Genomic DNA, 16,371 nt, shown 5'->3' on the forward strand with positions numbered 1-16,371 from the left:
GCTGCTGAATACACCAAATGTCCTGTTAAGTACAAAATAAAGATAGTGAACATGCTGGAGTGATACAGTCTGTTGGAATGCATCAGGATGGGAACATCTTTAACTTGAGCCAGACTTGAAATGCTTATATCACAGAAAGATGAAACCAGGGCTTAGTTTGCATATGGAAACTCTTGGCCTAGTGCTCTCTGTAGAGACACTTTCTTGCTCTCATTTTTCTCTGCTGTGTTTAAGTGGATAGTTGGTCCTGTCTGCCCCACCTTGACTCCTGAGTGCCACTTAAAATGGTGTGCTTGGCACTATTGTTAGGATGCTTCCTGCAGTGAATTAACTTTGGGAACAACCCAAAGCAGAGGACTGTTCTTATTTATTTCCACCTCTCTGGGTTAATATTCAGAGCCTTTAATTGACAGGTATAACTTTGAAAATACAGACAGCCTCTAACACAATTGTATGACTGTGACTGAATAGTTGATCTATTTGCCTTTGTTGTCCAGGCTGTAGAGTTTCCAATGCAGCCTTGGCACCCACAAATTCATTTTGTGCTGGTTACCAAACCTGTTTTCCCCCTCTAACAGGTACTACAGTGACATACAAAAGTTCTCAGTGCAATATTCTCAGAATGTTCCCAGCCTCATAACACAAATCAATGTAGTACTGGTCCCACTGCTGTCCAGGCTGGCTGGGAATTGTGCAGGGAGAGGCAGCCTCCAAGATAATTAAAGCATGGAACTCATTTGGGCTCTCAATGATTTTTTTTTTTTGGTAAGATATCCAAAGTAATAATATTAGAATGAGGTATGCTTCTGGCTGTCTCATGCTATTGCATATCAGGCTATAATTTTAGTATAGCTTTCTTGTGTGCTGCTCTCTTACGATTTGAGACATCTGAGTAGATTCTGTGGGGCTAATCAACATCAGGGATTTGCCAGATTCTGGCAGAGTTAATATTTGCAGCTGAGATGTGTGCATAGTTGGGTTTCTGAATTTAAAAAGCACCTTAGTGGGCCATGTCTGAAGTCTACCAGTGAAACATAAAACCACCATTCCCCAGGGTTAGAACTGTATGCAACATTTTCATCCTTTGACTTTGAGAAAGTGCAATTGAAATGACTCCGCCCATGGCTAGGAAAATGGTGAGTGGCCAATTGCATCAATAGGCAGATCAATCTACCCTCCAACCACCGTGATCAGATTTGCATGCTAAGTCAACATTTCCATCACTGTCCTTATCTGCTTGTGGGGTCAAGGAAAGCAAAACTTGTTTAGAAGGCTGACCATTTATTTCTTTCTCATTCAAGCGTGTCTTCCAAGAGCATCTGAGCAGGGGAAAGAAAAGCATCTCTAAGTCAATAGTCACTTCTTTCCCTGCCTAATAGCCTTTTCCAAGCAGGAAGATAAAGAATTGTTTGGAATGCATCTGTTCAAAATAAAATATCTTGACAGTTTTCTTTACAGTTCCTCCAGCTGGTCTTTATACCAAAAAAAAAAAAAAAAGCTGCTGGGATGGACAGCCTGGGAAAATACTAGTACATTCAGAGACCCTGCAGAGGAATATCAGTTGAAGTAATGGAAATTCTCGGTGGATAGTGCCTCTTTAACAAGATGGTCTAAAACTGTTCTGCCTGCTCTTTTTCAGGGAGTGATTTCCCTTGCTGTTGCAGAACAGGCAGTTTTTGCTTTCACCTTTGGAGTAAAGCTTTGAGCACCTGATTGTTTTGTGCTTAGAAGCCCTCAGTGAAGTGTCAAATTACTTAAAACTCATCAAGAACCTGCCCATCAGGTGGGTGCAGCTGCAGCATGTGAATTCTTTGACTAATCTTATGGTCAATTGTATTTCAGCTAAGCCGACAGAAAAGAATAGTGTTCTCTTCCCTACCTTGAAATTTTTCAAAAAATGAATAAAGAAACGTCAAGGAAATAATTATCAGTGTACAGAGAGTTCATGCTTCCCACAGAAACCTGGGAGAGATTATTAATAAGTTAAAATCTCATTTTATCAAAGATAAAAATCACCTTTCCCATTTTGTTTATTTCCATGCAATGCTATACAATCTGATACAGCTCAATAGGGTGAAGAGGTATAAAATTCAGCATAAGAAATTCAGGTGTTCAACATGCAAAGCCAGGTAAATATTCTGCAGTGATAGCCGTGAAATATTAGAGCTTCTAGGCTTGCTTCTGTGGAGTTAGTTTTACTTTCTGGATCAGCAAAATCAGTAATGGGCATTTCAGCCAGCTTGAGTCTGTTCTATAAATTACCACTTAATTTTCTAATAGCATTAGGCAGCTGTTGTAAGTAGAGCTCTGCTGCTTCCTGTGAAGGAGCTGGTTAATATGTCCATTAGAGCTTATGTGCAAGGTTAGCTGTGGGGTGGTGCTGTGACTGTTAAACCCCGGCTGATGAATTAATGCTTTAGAAATAAAATGCTGCTAAATTACTAAGGATTGCTTTTAAAGAGTGGAAAAAATGGAAATACATTAAGCCATTGCTGAGGTCCTTTACTTTCTGTGACCCTGCTCCTGACAAATTTTGGGGGTACTTCAAAAAGCTTTTTGTCATTTGACTTCTCATCTGTCAGACTGCTCAATCCAGGTGTCTGAGTTCTAGAGAAGGGATGGAAGTCTACTTTTCATCCTCTGCTTTGGAAGAAGGTGAATTGGAAGATTCAAGCCTGAATTCTGCTGATAGTCACAGGATCTTTTGAGGACTGGTTGGCTGTGTGTGTAAGCTTAAAAATGAGCAAATAAAGCTTTTCCTCTCAGACTCTTGGAAGTAAGAAGTGTTGCTCTGAGCCTTCTTCCAGCACTCCAGCCTCTTCCATACTTAACCAGGGTGGTGCTTGCCATTCTTCATTCTAGCCTTGCTTGAGGGCTTGCTCCCTCACCTTCAGTTTGCTGGCAGTAGTGGAAGGCAGCTGGCAGCCTTTCACCACTCTTATTGCTGGGATAAGAAATAGCTGCAGTGAGGAAAATGAAAGACTCTTTTGGTGACAATTTGAGATGGTTTTGCTAAATTAATTCTCTTGCCTTTTTTTTTTTTAATATTTTTTAGTGGAGTGTTAGGAACTGTTCCTAATCAGCAGCTAACTGTAAACTAAACTTTCTTGGCACAGTGTTCACATTGAAGTTTTCTTTAAGGAAAAAGATGTTGTTTACCAGACCTGAACAAACTTACAGAACCAATATAGGAATCTCTTTAAAGCACTGATTTCTGCATACCTAGACATTAAAGGTTCTTAAAATATTTTGTTTTGTATGTGAGCAGTCATGTAAGCTGCTGCCTGAAAGATGCTCCATAACAACTCTGAATAAATAATAGGAGGAGGTGTATGGGAAAATGGTTTTGGTTTAAAATTCCGATTTCCAATATTTTTAAATAGATTTACTAAGAGCCAGAGTTGCTACCTGTTCTCAGTAACAGATACTTACTACTGACTGTTTTCATAGGCTTGAAATTTGTAGAAGTAACCTGTGCTTTTGGGTGGACTTAAAGTTTAAAGTATCCTAAGTTTTTATTCTGGAAACAACAAGGGTATTCCATAATTTTTTGCTAACTTAATTTTGTTCGGGATCAGCATAAGCTTGGCAGAGCTCAAGGAGCAGCAGCAAGGATAAAAGCAGCCGTATATTTTAGTGGTTTCCAGTTTTCGAAAGATGGTCATTAGCATGGTTTGGAAAGCCAAGACTTAAAAACCTCATGGTTTCCTCTACAGATTTGAAGTTTCATCTGAATTGTTTGGAGGACAGAATTACCAATTAATTGTGTTGAGTTCTGGGTTTTTTTAACAGAAGATTGTGAATTTAGAAGTGGAAAGCAATAGGCATGACCCGCGGAGCTCCAGCGCGGTCAGAGCAGGGCCTGTTGAATCATTCCTGTGTGCTGTTGGGAAGTTGCTTTGTAGCCTAATTGCAGGACTTGAAAATTCGAAGTATTTTATCATGTTCAAAACCACATGCAGTCTGTGCACATAAATAATCAATCTGTGATGCTGAAAAACATCTGTTAGGGGGTGGATACTTGAACCAAACTCAGACTGCACTGCAAACTGCATTCCTTCTTTTATCTTGCTTTTTTTTTTCCCTCAGGAATTTTTCCTTGCCACTTCAAATTCTCTGTTAAAATACACCCTTCAGTTTCCTGCTTGCCTTTTGGATCATTGTGTTTTAGACAGAAATGCAATCTGTGCAGCCTTTTTATCTGGAGTCAGCCGAGTGGTTAGATAAGTAGATGGAATGAGAAGCCACAGGTTCATGCAGTGGCTCTTTTGCACAACTCCCAGTGAGCTTCACAAGATCTGTAAAACAAATGTTTGTGCTGTTTTGAGGAAGGAATTTTGGTTTGTTCCCTCCTGGAATGCTAAATCACTTTGAGTCAGTAATAAAGGGTTTTTCTCTGCCTGATGTTAACAAATTATTCTGTCTCCTTTCTGCCAGATTTGGCCGCTAGGGAAGTTAGTGGAGAACTCATGTGGGTGTGTGACTTATGATGAGTTTTAGTCCAGGAGTTACTTTTGCCTTGAACAAATTGCTTTGAAGTGATGAAAGATTTTCTGAATGTACTTTTGTGTGTATTATGGAATCTGTATCCTGGTAACTACAGTGATTATATTCCCTAACTCTTGCGTAGTTCAAGTGCCTTAAGATGGCTCAAACTGTCCTATCAAATCATGGAGAAGTTACAAAAAAGCATCTCTCAGTACTCCTCCACATGTGCTGCTCTCAGTGATGCCTTTGTGGTATCAGCAGTATGGTTCATATTAATAATCAGTTCAGAAATGAAAGACCTGAGAGTTAAACTTTTCAAACACTATTAAGCCATAGCTGCTGTCCTTAGGCTTCAGTTTGGATCTCTGTTCTGATAGTCCAGGAAGGCAAAACTGCCCTGTGGCCATTTTTTTGCTAGAATATTAGTGAATGTGAAAACATTAACTTGCACTCAAGTTTTCGCTTGCTGACTGACTAACAAACAAGACATCTTGAATCTCTGTGCCTCAGATGCCCAAATAATTAATGTGGGAAAGCAGTAATTAGTCGGGCCATGCAAAACAGAGTGATGACACAGATTGGAGCTAGGAGACAGCATTAAACCGAGCTGAGCCTGCTGCTGGGTGACCTTAGGCAAGTCACTTGACTTTGTGCCTCAGTTTAGCCCAGTGATAAATAGGCCTGGCTCTCTGTGCTGGGATAGGACTTGGGGTGGTGCTGTAAAAAGGGGACTTCAAAATAGTGCTGTGGCAGTGTTCTGCTGTGAGGGGAGGGAAATGGCCATGAGTGTGTCTGTGTGACACAGCTTGGAAATTGTCCCTGACATCCTTGTGACACGTGGAAGATGACCTAGGCTGATTAAACCTATTTGGACCTACCTGTGAACAGTGTGAGGATTATCAGTGTTTGTGCTTTCCTGTTCTCTTGCCCTTATTTTTAAGGAGGCTTTGTGTTAAACTGTTCTAGGCCCAGCCATTACTCCCAAGCTGCACTTTTCAAGCTTGAGGCCCTGAAATTGATCCTTTTCAAAGGACACAGTTCTGGGTACAGTAACATTTGTTCAGGAAATGTTCCAGTGCAGTTGTTATGAACTTTGTCTCTCCAGGGATAGAAAAGAGGATGCCAAAGGCAACTGTGTTACACAAGTAACTTCAGGAAGCTGAGGCAGTGCTGAGTTGTGGCTTTCCTGGATTTGGTCACCTCTTCCCCAGCTAGCACTGCCTGCAGTGTGGCACTCCCTATTGAATACAGTGGTTCACAGTGCAAATGTCTCACATGCAGATTATGTGCTCTTTGACTCATATAGGCCCTTATGGAGCATGATAAACCAGAGGGGGAGGGGGAAATAACCTGATACCTCCTAATCACAAATTCCAAGGGCAAAATGGCTGCCCATGAGTTAAAGGTACATGGAAATCTCCCATTTTCCTTGTGGAAAGGCAGTGAAATGTGCAAAGCAGTAAGGAATGCTTCAGGCTGCAGTAGGTTTTTAATCCTATAGTTGCTGTCGGCACACATGGAAGTACATGGATTATTGTCACTGAACTTCATGTCGGCCTTAAACACAGGCATCTAAATATAAACTGCACCCCAGCTACCACTGCAGCTCCTGCCTTGGCTCCCAGTTCTCTGCTGGTGCAGACTCCTCCACCCCAAGTGTCAATAAAGGACAAGCAGATGAGAACTCCACCCTTTCCAGCAAGTTAAAGCAAGCCAAAGACTGCTTTAGTGAGATTTCTGCCATTTAAATTCAAAAGCAAACCCAGGCTGGTATTATCAGCTCACACCAGATCTGCCTGCAGACAGTAATTCTTCCTGTCTTGGACCCCTGCCCATGTGCATTATTGTAATTATCAGCAATTTAAAAAAAAATAAAGCAATAAAGCTAGGATGAGCTGCTAGTCTGTAGATTTACTGCCTGCTGTGTCAGGCATTCATTAGCTTTCCTGGGTTCAAGCCACCTATCTGCTGAATAAAAGCAGGAAGAGGAGCTGAGGAAAACAATGCATGAAACACCATTTGAAGCATGAATTGAGAGCTCTGCTTGCATTTACAAGTTATGAATCCAAAACCAGGGGAATTTTAAGTATTCTGTCCAGAAATTCTGGTGTGTAAAGTTCTTCTGCCAACTTCCCTCGCTTTTTAGTTGAAGTGTTGGTTTCCTGAATACTGACTTACCATTAATTCCCAGGTGAGATTCATGGCAATGAATGTTAGATTTAAGGGCTCTGTGGCACGTTGTAATCCAGGAGGGCTGGGCTTTACAATGCCAGCCCAGCTGTTCTTCCAGTGGCTTCAGTTTGTGACTGTGGCTCTTCTTAATTCATTTTCAAGGGCTGGCCTCTTCTTGTGGAAAGTAAAAGGCCTATGGACATCAGCTGGAGGCAACACTAATATGGGGGAAGCAATTGAAGCAGTTTGAGTCCCTGCACAAACATTCACACCAATTTTTCAGTCAGGCAAAACGTTAGAATCACACATTCAAAAGCAGCAGCTGTGGAGGGTTTTGTTCACAGGAAGGCTGGTAAGGTAACAGGGCTCATTTTTGTGTCAAAGGAACCGTTAGAATTCCTCAGTGGTCTTGAAAGTGTTCAATTTAGATACTCAATATCTGTGAGTATTGCACTGATATAGGGAGATTTGCAGAGTTGCTCAGATAACGTAGGAAATGTAAATTAAAAAAAAACAACAGAAAGAACTCTTTCTTCAATTTAAGGTGGGCAGTGTGATTTATCTGAATAAGGACAGTGCTGAGCACCGTGTTCGTGTTCCAAAGTCCCTCGGGTTGTGGTTCATGTGGACCATGATTTAATAACCAGTGTTGCTTTTGAGGGCCTTAGCTTAATTAAAAATAAACAGCGCAAGTAATCTTTCCAAGTGCTGCCCTGCTTTTTTTTTTTTTTTGTCAGTGTAGCAACAACTGGTTGTGGAATACATGTAACTCTCAGGAGCAGGAATTCTGATCTGACCTGTAGAGAATCCTACAAAGGGCCTGCCTTGTCAGTTAAGGCAGGGTATGCCCTCAGCAGCCAGTAATCTGTTCTCTACCCACCAAGTCAATGCAATTCTCTATTGGAGCTTTCTTCAGCAGCTCATAAGTTCTAGCAGCTGGAATTTCAGTCTTAAAACAGCTTAATCTTGCACAGTTTTACGCAGAGAGCTACTCTTGTGTTGCTGCAGAGGTAGCCTGATGGAAAGCATGTGTGGTGTGGGTTCTCCTCACAGGCTCTCCATGCTTCTCAATCTCCCATCCACTGTGGTTTTGTTGGAATAAAGGTTCATTCTGGCTAATCTGATCAGATGGACGAGGTTCCGGTCATGTTTGACCCCACTGAAAATGCAGAATTCAGTTAAATATGACATTTTGCAGATAGCTTTGTGCTGTTCAGGAAAGCTCTCCAGAACTCATTTCTGTGAATTATAATTATCAGCTTCTCTTCACACGAGAAAAGTTCCAATCACCCTTCAATCCTCAAGTCCCCATCAGCATGCCAGAAGGTTTTCCAGAATAGTATTCCATAGGCAGCTGTATGGACAGCATAGGAAATAAGTTATGTTGTGATGATGTTTAACAGATCCTGGCAATAAAAGGCAAGGGACATGGATGTTGTTTTCATGTTTGTCTTTAAAAACCAGAACTGCCAGGTCCTGCTTGTGTTTCAGGGGTAGATGTAAAATTATCTTACTAAAGTCTCTAACCTTGTGTCCCTCCTTTGGGATGGGGGATACTTGCAGGAAGAGCAGATATGACCCTTTTTAGCACCTGGAGCCCAGGCCTCCAGGTGGGTAAGCTCACGCATCAAACTGTTGTCACAAGCTGAAGAGGCCACTAGTAATTAAAAGCCAGGATACTCAGACAGACGCTTCCATCAGAGAAAAGGAAGATTTAGTGGCTTGAATTCCAGTATTTCAGGGCCATAAATTGGGCACTGGCTGGCAGGGTGAGGAATTTAACTGACATTAACTGGCCAGAGATTTATGTGTTTATGGAATGAAAAACGTATTTGGTCTTGGAAAGCAAACTGGATTACAGAATTATGCCAAAAGGCAGAGCCCAATTTCTCCCAAAACATCTTGTAAATGCAAGTTCCAGTGAGGAAAGTAATGGCTTATGGAACAGTCTTTTCCCAAGTAACATTTGTCTTGCTCTCATGTTACGTATATGTATTAATATGATAATACCTACTAAAATAATGCTCAGCAAGGACGTATACAACCGGGTGAACTTTCTTCCATCATGTGTGTGTTGCCCCTCCTGCTCTGTCAGGCTGCTTATTTAAGGGACTGAATAGTTGCTTCCCCGCACTAAAAGAAGCAGCTGCTTCCATTTATGGCTGGGAAATTCCCAGAGAAAAATGTGCTGTCGGTTTGTTCATCCCTTTGCAATGTGGAATGGGTGAATTCTCTGAAGTACTAAAGAGCTTAACTAAGGACATGGCTTTATCCCAAGCTCCATGCCTGTTTACATGTTTTGCAGCCTTCCTTTTACAGAGTGATGCTTGAGTGTAACCTGAGGGATCCGCATCCAGTTTTCATACACTGAAGGCAATTGTGGGAAACATCAGAAAGTTATTTGGTTCCAAAAGGTGATCTTTTTCCCTATTTAAGTGTCAGTGTTAAAGGTGTGGCCTCCGTGAAGCTTGGAGGTGCTGTATTCTGTCATTACAGCTAAAATGAGATTAAAGTACTAAATTAAAAAACTTATATGATTGAGGCCTGGAGTGGATTGCCAGTGGAGGAAAAATTGAAGCCCATTGCTCAAAAATCTTGCCTTGCAAGTCCTGGGGTTAAAAAATCAACTCATGTATTTCAAACTTCATTACCTCACCCAACAGCACAATTCAAGAGAAGATTTCTGCCAGTTGATTAAAAGTGATGAAATCAAGCAAGTAATTAGTGTAGTTTGGTCAGCTGTGAATTGGGGCTTAGCATGTTCTGGTAGCTACGGCAACAGCACTCGACTGATATGCAAGCTATGTGAGCAATCCAAGGAGGAGTAATGATACCTTTGCAGGGAGCGAGCTGGAGAGGCAGCAAAAACAAACACTGGCTCGAATCAGTATGTAAATAGCGGGTGGTCACGATTTCAGGAGGTTGGTATGTGTTTGAACAGGAGTTTTGCTCATGCAAGAAGTGTGATGAGTGGATTACTTATGGACTGTTTCTGCCTCAATGGATCTTGCACCTCTCCTGCTCACAAAGTTCCTTTATTGCTGCAGACTTGTTAAGTTTGCTTTGAAGGAGTCAGATTTCAGGCATCAGCAGTGCCATCACAGCACATACATTTATTCTCTTTTGATGCCCTGTATTCTCACAAGGGTTAATGCTTCCTGGGTTCTTGATCTTGCATTTCTTTTCAGTTTTTTCCAGGGGTGGAACTTGGATGTGCTTGCAATGTTGCCATCAAACAAAATTGTTTTGGGGATTGTTTCCTGCATGTTAGGTCCTGTGGTCTCTGGAAAATGATTGTTGGTACCAAAGTGTTGTTTATTTGGAGAGAGATAAAAATGGCCTCTTAAAATATTTGTGTGTGTTTAGGGAGTTCTGAAAGATCGTTCTACATTTGCTTCTTTCTTCTGAAAAGACATCAGGGAGGAGGATGGTGCAAGACCTGTTGCAGGTTCTGGTGTGTGCACTTGTAAGATGTTTATTAAAGACTTGATTTCTGCAAGAACCAAGTTGCTGCACCATATTCCCAACCTCAGTCTATTCCTCAGAGTTCCTCCTGTACCTGGAGGTACAGGACTATGTGACTTTTTTCTTTAGGACAGAGAGTATGACAAACGTACCCATAGTAAACTTGAAAATATATGTGAATTTGGCAGCATTTTGATACTGAGACATCAATGCTGCTATCTCTTACATGTAGTTTGGTATTTTATTACTTTGTGGTCTGTGCTAAAACGTGCTGTCATGAGCATCTGTTGGTTGGAAGGGTCAGAGTAAGTAGAAACCACTTGTATAAGACTGTTTCTCTTAGATGAGGCATGGGTGAATAGTACTTAAAACTCAGGGGGTCATTTTTCTTCAGTTAATACTTGAATTTATGCTTTTGTGCCTCAGATTGGTTTTCTCCCCCAAGCACTAATCTTCTGTTCAGCACTAAACAATCCTTGACTTTCTGAGTGTTGTCTTATCTCTAGGCAGAGAGATAAGGGGAGGGTGAAAAAATATAATAGTTATAAAAAGAGTTATTCTTTTTCCTAATATTCTGTAACTAAGAGCTTCAAAAAGAAGTTGTCCAGTTGAATTCTACTCTTTACTCCTTTATTTCTTTTAAACATACAGCTATTAAAATGAGTTGATGGAGGTCTGCAGGCTGTAGGGAGTGAACAGTGCCCACAGTAATTCATACATTTTTCTGTTCACAAGAAGTTCAATATGAAGGCAGGACTGGTAGCCTGGGGTTGTGTTACCTGCCAGGAAAAGCAGCTTAAGGCCAGCAGACTATGCATTGCTGTTTCTATCTGGAGAAGTTGAAATGGATTCCATTCCCATCTGTTTTTTTGCCTTATGCCTCTTTCTGTTTTACAACAGCTAGTAGTTATTTAAGGAGAGCATGTTCAGCTCCCAGCATCCACTTGGTCTTCTCAGAAAAAAAAAAAAAAAGTCTGCAATTTAATTTACTCTTCTTCTCCTCTTTCAATCAGCCAGCAGGATTTCAGAGAAAGGGGTCTGACCTTGTTTTCATTATCAGTCTGCAGTTTGACCCAAATGTGGGCCTGGACTGTAAGGTTCATGTCCGTTGGTGCAGTCTGGGAAGTGCACAGAGTACACATGTGAAACAGCTCCCCATAAAAGTGCGCTGAATGGGATACAAGGCTTTGAGAAGCTGGTTGTCACAGCTGTTAATTTCTACTGAATCAGAAAAAATCTTTATTTGTATGTTTGAGCAAAAAATCAAAAAAGCAGGATTCTTGCAGTGAGACGCAGTTATTTTATTAATGGTAGTAATACCTGCTTGTGTGTAACTTCACAGAGGTCCTTCTGCCAGAAGTTATTAGTATTAGTTATTTGGTAAGTTTTTCAGACATCTGTTTTAGTCCATGTGGCTGCAGGCTTTTGGGGAAATTACTCTTTGTTTTGGTAAGTTGTTGTTTCAATTATAAAAAACAGGATTTGGGGAAACAAAGGCTTTGCTTGTGAAAACTTGTGATGGACTCACCATCTCAAGGAATGTTGTTACAAAATAGTTTGCAAGACTCCACTGATATTCTGGATCAAGTAGGAACTGTCTAAGAAGATGCAAGAGGGTTTCTGGTTCTTTGAGTTGTTGATCAGATAATGCAATCAAGGTGTTCTGTTTTGGTTTGTCTTCACAGGCCCTTGCAGCCAATGCTGGGACAGGGTTTGCAGTGGCAGAACCTCAAATTGCCATGTTCTGTGGGAAGCTAAATATGCATGTGAACATCCAGACTGGGAAATGGGAACCTGACACTTCTGGGACCAAGAGCTGCTTTGGAAGAAAGGAGGAGATCCTGCAATACTGCCAGGAGGTGAGACTTTCTGTATAATCCTGAGTCTTCACTGCTGTGAAGGAATTGGATTCCAATTTAGCTGCTCAGTAGCAAATTAACCCTGCAGGAGATGTGCTTGCTTTTGGCTAGTCCAATTCTCTGCACTGTCCTGCTGTGTTGTTGTCCAGGAAGAGCAGGGAGGACACTGCAGTGGGATTTAGAAGCTACCTCACATCAGCTTCTACTGCCACAGAAGGTCCTTGGTCTGTCAGTCAGAGGTATCTTCATGTGTTTGCAGGGCTTTACCCTAGTGTTCTTCCCCTGAGCTTGTTAACCAGTATCTGCTCTCTGTTGCATAAAATGGAACCTGACACCTATTTTAGTTAGAATGCGGCTATGCTGTTCTTAGTGACGTGCTCAGATCAGGCAGAATGTTAGAAAAATATTTTAATCAAATTTTGTCAGTATTTTTAAGCTCTTTAGACTTTATTGAAAAAGATGTAATCATCATCTAGTGTGTTCCAGATATACTGTAACATATTGGTCTTGTCCAGTGTCTTTAATTGCTCCTCTGAGGTGACAGGCACATAAAATACCACAAGGAATGTATTTTTTTTTAATGGGAAAGCAACAGACTGTATGGTGTCTGGACTGGAAAACTTTTAAAACTGTTTTACAAGGCTGATATAACTGGGGCTGCGTTTTTTTTCATGTGGTAGAAGCCTATATATAAGTCAGTGTCTGGACTTGAGAACTTGACCAGGGCGTAAGGATCAAATTAATACATCATAAATGGACCAGGCATGAGGAAACCTGAGGAGGTGGGTGCATATTTTGACAAGTGATGAGAGAGTCTGAAGATGGTACTAAACCTTATTTGTTGGTGATTGCTGTTCCGGGAGTATTGTACTGCTCCAGAAAGAATTAAACAGCTACATCTCCTCCAAACCCAAATACCCAAATGCTCCTCCTCCACTGCTGTGCCAATCCAGACTTCTCAGCTTAGTGCCAGTGAGGACTCTTGCCCTGACCTGGCTTTCTCCTGCCTCAAGGCAGTGGCATATCTATTTCTGAAGCCCTGTATGACAGACAGCTGGAGCTTTTTTATGTCTCTAGCTGTCCTGAGCTTGATCCAGAGCAGAGTTGTGTGTCCACGTGCAAACTCCAACTTGTTCCTAAGTTGGAGTTGTTCTTGTGTAGAGAATCAGCCTTACTACTCTGGTAGGAGCTGCTCTGCACATTCTCTGTCCTTTCTGGAGAGAAACCTCTCTGTCTGTGCTGTTCCCCAGATGTACCCAGACCTTCAGATCACCAACGTGGTAGAAGCCAACCAGCCCGTCAGCATTGACAGCTGGTGCAAGCGTGGGAAGAAGCAGTGCAAGGACCATACTCACATCGTTGTGCCGTACAAGTGCCTGGGTGAGTGTGTGCTTATGGGTGTGCTGTGCGTTCCTGTGAGAGAAGCAAGGGGTTGCCTCCTGGATTCTTACAGAGAGAGCAGCTCAGTTTGTTAGACTTGTGGAAATGACAACCTGATACAAGACAACTTTCACTGTTTTTCTTTGACATGTTTTTCTTTCCACAAGATGGAACTCTGCCTTTTTGGAGCAGATCGACAGCTTGGTAACAGCTGTGGTAGAATAATGGTGCCTGGCATGAGAAACAAATCCCCATTCTCTCTGCAAATGCCATAAAAACCTGAAGACTGTTGTATCTGAGTACCACAAAAACACTGGGATTTAATACTTTGATCCTATTTTTGTGAAGCTTTAATATTTTGTTGCCTTGGAGACTTAAATGCTCTGTGTGCTCAGGCTTCCTGCTTGGTCTTGGCAAGAGATCTCTATTTTATTTCAATGGCTATATTTAAACTTTGCTGTTTCAAAGAGGCTCTTTTTCTTACAGCTGTACCTCCTTTCCCCATTTTGAACTGTGAAAGAATATGAGATAAACTGTGAGGGATTTCATGGTGCTTTCCAGAATGTTCCCACCCACTGGAATCAGGCAGCATACTTTAACTGGTTAACTTGTGACTTTTGACCTGTGGGTTGTGGGTGACACTGCACTGCCCCACTGCACTGCGTGTTCTTAGGAGTGAGCTCAGCTGGCTTTCTTCTCAGTTATCCACTGGAAAAGACTTGTAAGAGGTCTTGGGAGAGACCTCCTACTGAATGCTCCCAACTGATTGCTGGGAGCATTGAGTAGGAACCAGTTTTCATCATTTGTGTCTGTATCTCAGGTTACCATGTGATTTGACATGGGATAATACCAGCAAAGCAGCAGAACCATGTGTGTGCTTCGTCCTTTATGTAATGCCTTCCATGAGACAATCATAAAGCACTTCATTAAACAAAAAATTTATTGTGGACACATCCTGGGAGAAAGGTGCTTGCCTTTATAGATGTGGAAATTCAGGTTTGGGAAACAACCAAGCCCAACTGGATCATGAGGATCTCCTTATGATCATCTCCTGATCATAAGGAGAATAATTTCTGATGGAAATAAGGATGAAAGCAAGATCCCTGGATTTATAAGGAGTCATCTCTTTTAGAAATAATCATTCCCCTAGGCTATTCTCCAGCTAAAAAATAAGCTGATTTTACTGACACTGCCCTAAAATTTGATTAGCATTAAACTATTCAGGTTTTTCATTAGTATATTTCACAGTGTTCATGATTTGCAGGCCCCAGCCTGTGAGGCAGCCTTGGTTTTCAGATCTGAGTTGCAAGTCTGGAGGCCATATGTCTATAAAATCTCTGTCTTCAGCACTCCACAAATTGCTTCTTGTAAATGGATGATGCATTTCTCTGCAATTATAATCAAACTGTGGGATTTTGTTCCCTTTTAGTTGTGTTTTCCTTGATGCATTAATACACAGGGGACCTTGAGGTAGGATCCTGTCACCATACCCTGTTTAATCTTCCCTGCCCCTACCCCAAAAAGGAAAACTCCTTTGTATTTGAAAAGTGAAGAGAAGAACCCAGAACCAGAGTCCCTTGGTTTTAAAGTTTGCTCAGTTTTACTTTTCTTACCAGAAGCAATTCAACTTTTCCTGATAGAGTAAGATGAAAGATTATTAACTAAAAAAATCTAACTGGCCTGTTTTGAGGTGAGAAAATGGGGAAAATACAATCTCTCTTTTAGTTTAAAATGTAAGTAATTGCAAAGGGATGGTGAAGGTCATTTGATTTCACTGTCTTCAATTATCAGGTAATCTAACTCTAAACTATTCAACTTCTCTGTACTTTGTAGATGTATCCCTGATCATTTAGTATCCACAGTAAGAAGCTGCAAAAAAATTGGTCATGCAAACAATATTTAAAATGTATTTTGAAAAGATGGTGTGAAAGATTGGTTTGACAAAGAATTCTGCTTTGTGGAAAAGTCTTCTCCAAAAGTCTTTTCCTGTGAGCAAAAGTCTTTGACTTAAAAGCTTTTCTCCAATTTTAACAAACGCTGCTGCTCCTAATGCTACTGGTCACGTGTGCAGGGAATGCTGCTTTAAAACACTTGAGCTGAAGATCTTTTCCTGTTCTTCTCAGAGTATCTAGCTCTCTCCTTATTTTAAAATTAATGAACGCAGCATTTGAATCTGCAAGAAAGAAAAACCTTAGCTTGGAGAAAATTTCATGTTTGGATTCCAGTGGCAGTGTTTGCCGGGACTTCTTGGGTAAGAACTGGACGTGATCCTCATTTGCTTCTGATCCGTAATTCATATGTGTTGGTACCAGGCTGAATAATGATAGAAATTTAGGCTAAATAGCTTTTAAGTCCAAAAAGTAGAGTTTGTACAGCAGAGAGATTCTCTCTCTCCCATCTTCCCCAAAAGCAAAATTCTGGGTTTGGCACAAGGATTGTACCAAAGCTTCCTCGTGCTAGTGAGGTTGAGGTTATCTAGATACTGGAATGCAGTGTATCTGCTGACTCTGGTTGTACTCTGATATTTAGGCAGTATAGTTTTTATTTTCCAGCTCTCTGTGTTTTGGTTAGGGCAGTGAATGTGCTGCGGTTGATCTTGAATTAAACCATCTGGAAAAAAAAAACGAAAACCAAACAAGACTTGCTCAAATACTGAAAACACAGATAACACTCTCAGCATATAAAAATTTCTAGGCTGTTACAGCAGCAGACAGCATGAAGGAACTTTGGTATGATGCAGCTCATTTGAAAATAGGTGATTCAGTAGTTTGAAACTTCTTAGTGCAGACACAGTCTTCTCAAAGATTTGAGTGAAATCTCTTCAGTCAATCCTTTCATGGAAAAACAACTATTTATTAAGTTGCACTGTAAACTCTGCATTCAGCTTTCGGGGTCAGCAGAATCACCCCATGCTCATCGTTTGACATTGGATTCTCTGAGGCTTTATTTTTCTTTAAATTCTCAGAAATAATTTTTACAGCTGGTGTGACTTGTCTCCTTTAAGAAT

At 41.1% G+C, this 16,371-nt stretch overlaps 1 protein-coding gene across 7 annotated transcripts in view; it reads left to right on the forward strand.

Annotated features, from left to right (window-relative positions):
• APLP2 (amyloid beta precursor like protein 2) overlaps positions 1–16,371 on the forward strand; it is a 49,285-nt gene that overhangs the window by 10,075 nt on the left and 22,839 nt on the right. For all 7 annotated transcript variants that reach the window (XM_071449778.1, XM_071449782.1, XM_071449779.1 and 4 more), the window contains exons 2-3: positions 11,811–11,984; positions 13,235–13,364. In XM_071449778.1, coding sequence (XP_071305879.1) covers positions 11,811–11,984; positions 13,235–13,364 — 304 coding nt within the window. The remainder of the gene's footprint in view (positions 1–11,810; positions 11,985–13,234; positions 13,365–16,371) is intronic.

Source organism: Agelaius tricolor, unplaced genomic scaffold, assembly GCF_023055355.1.
Source record: "Agelaius tricolor isolate 1412-34295 unplaced genomic scaffold, bAgeTri1.0.p SCAF_29, whole genome shotgun sequence".
NCBI lineage: Eukaryota > Metazoa > Chordata > Aves > Passeriformes > Icteridae > Agelaius > Agelaius tricolor.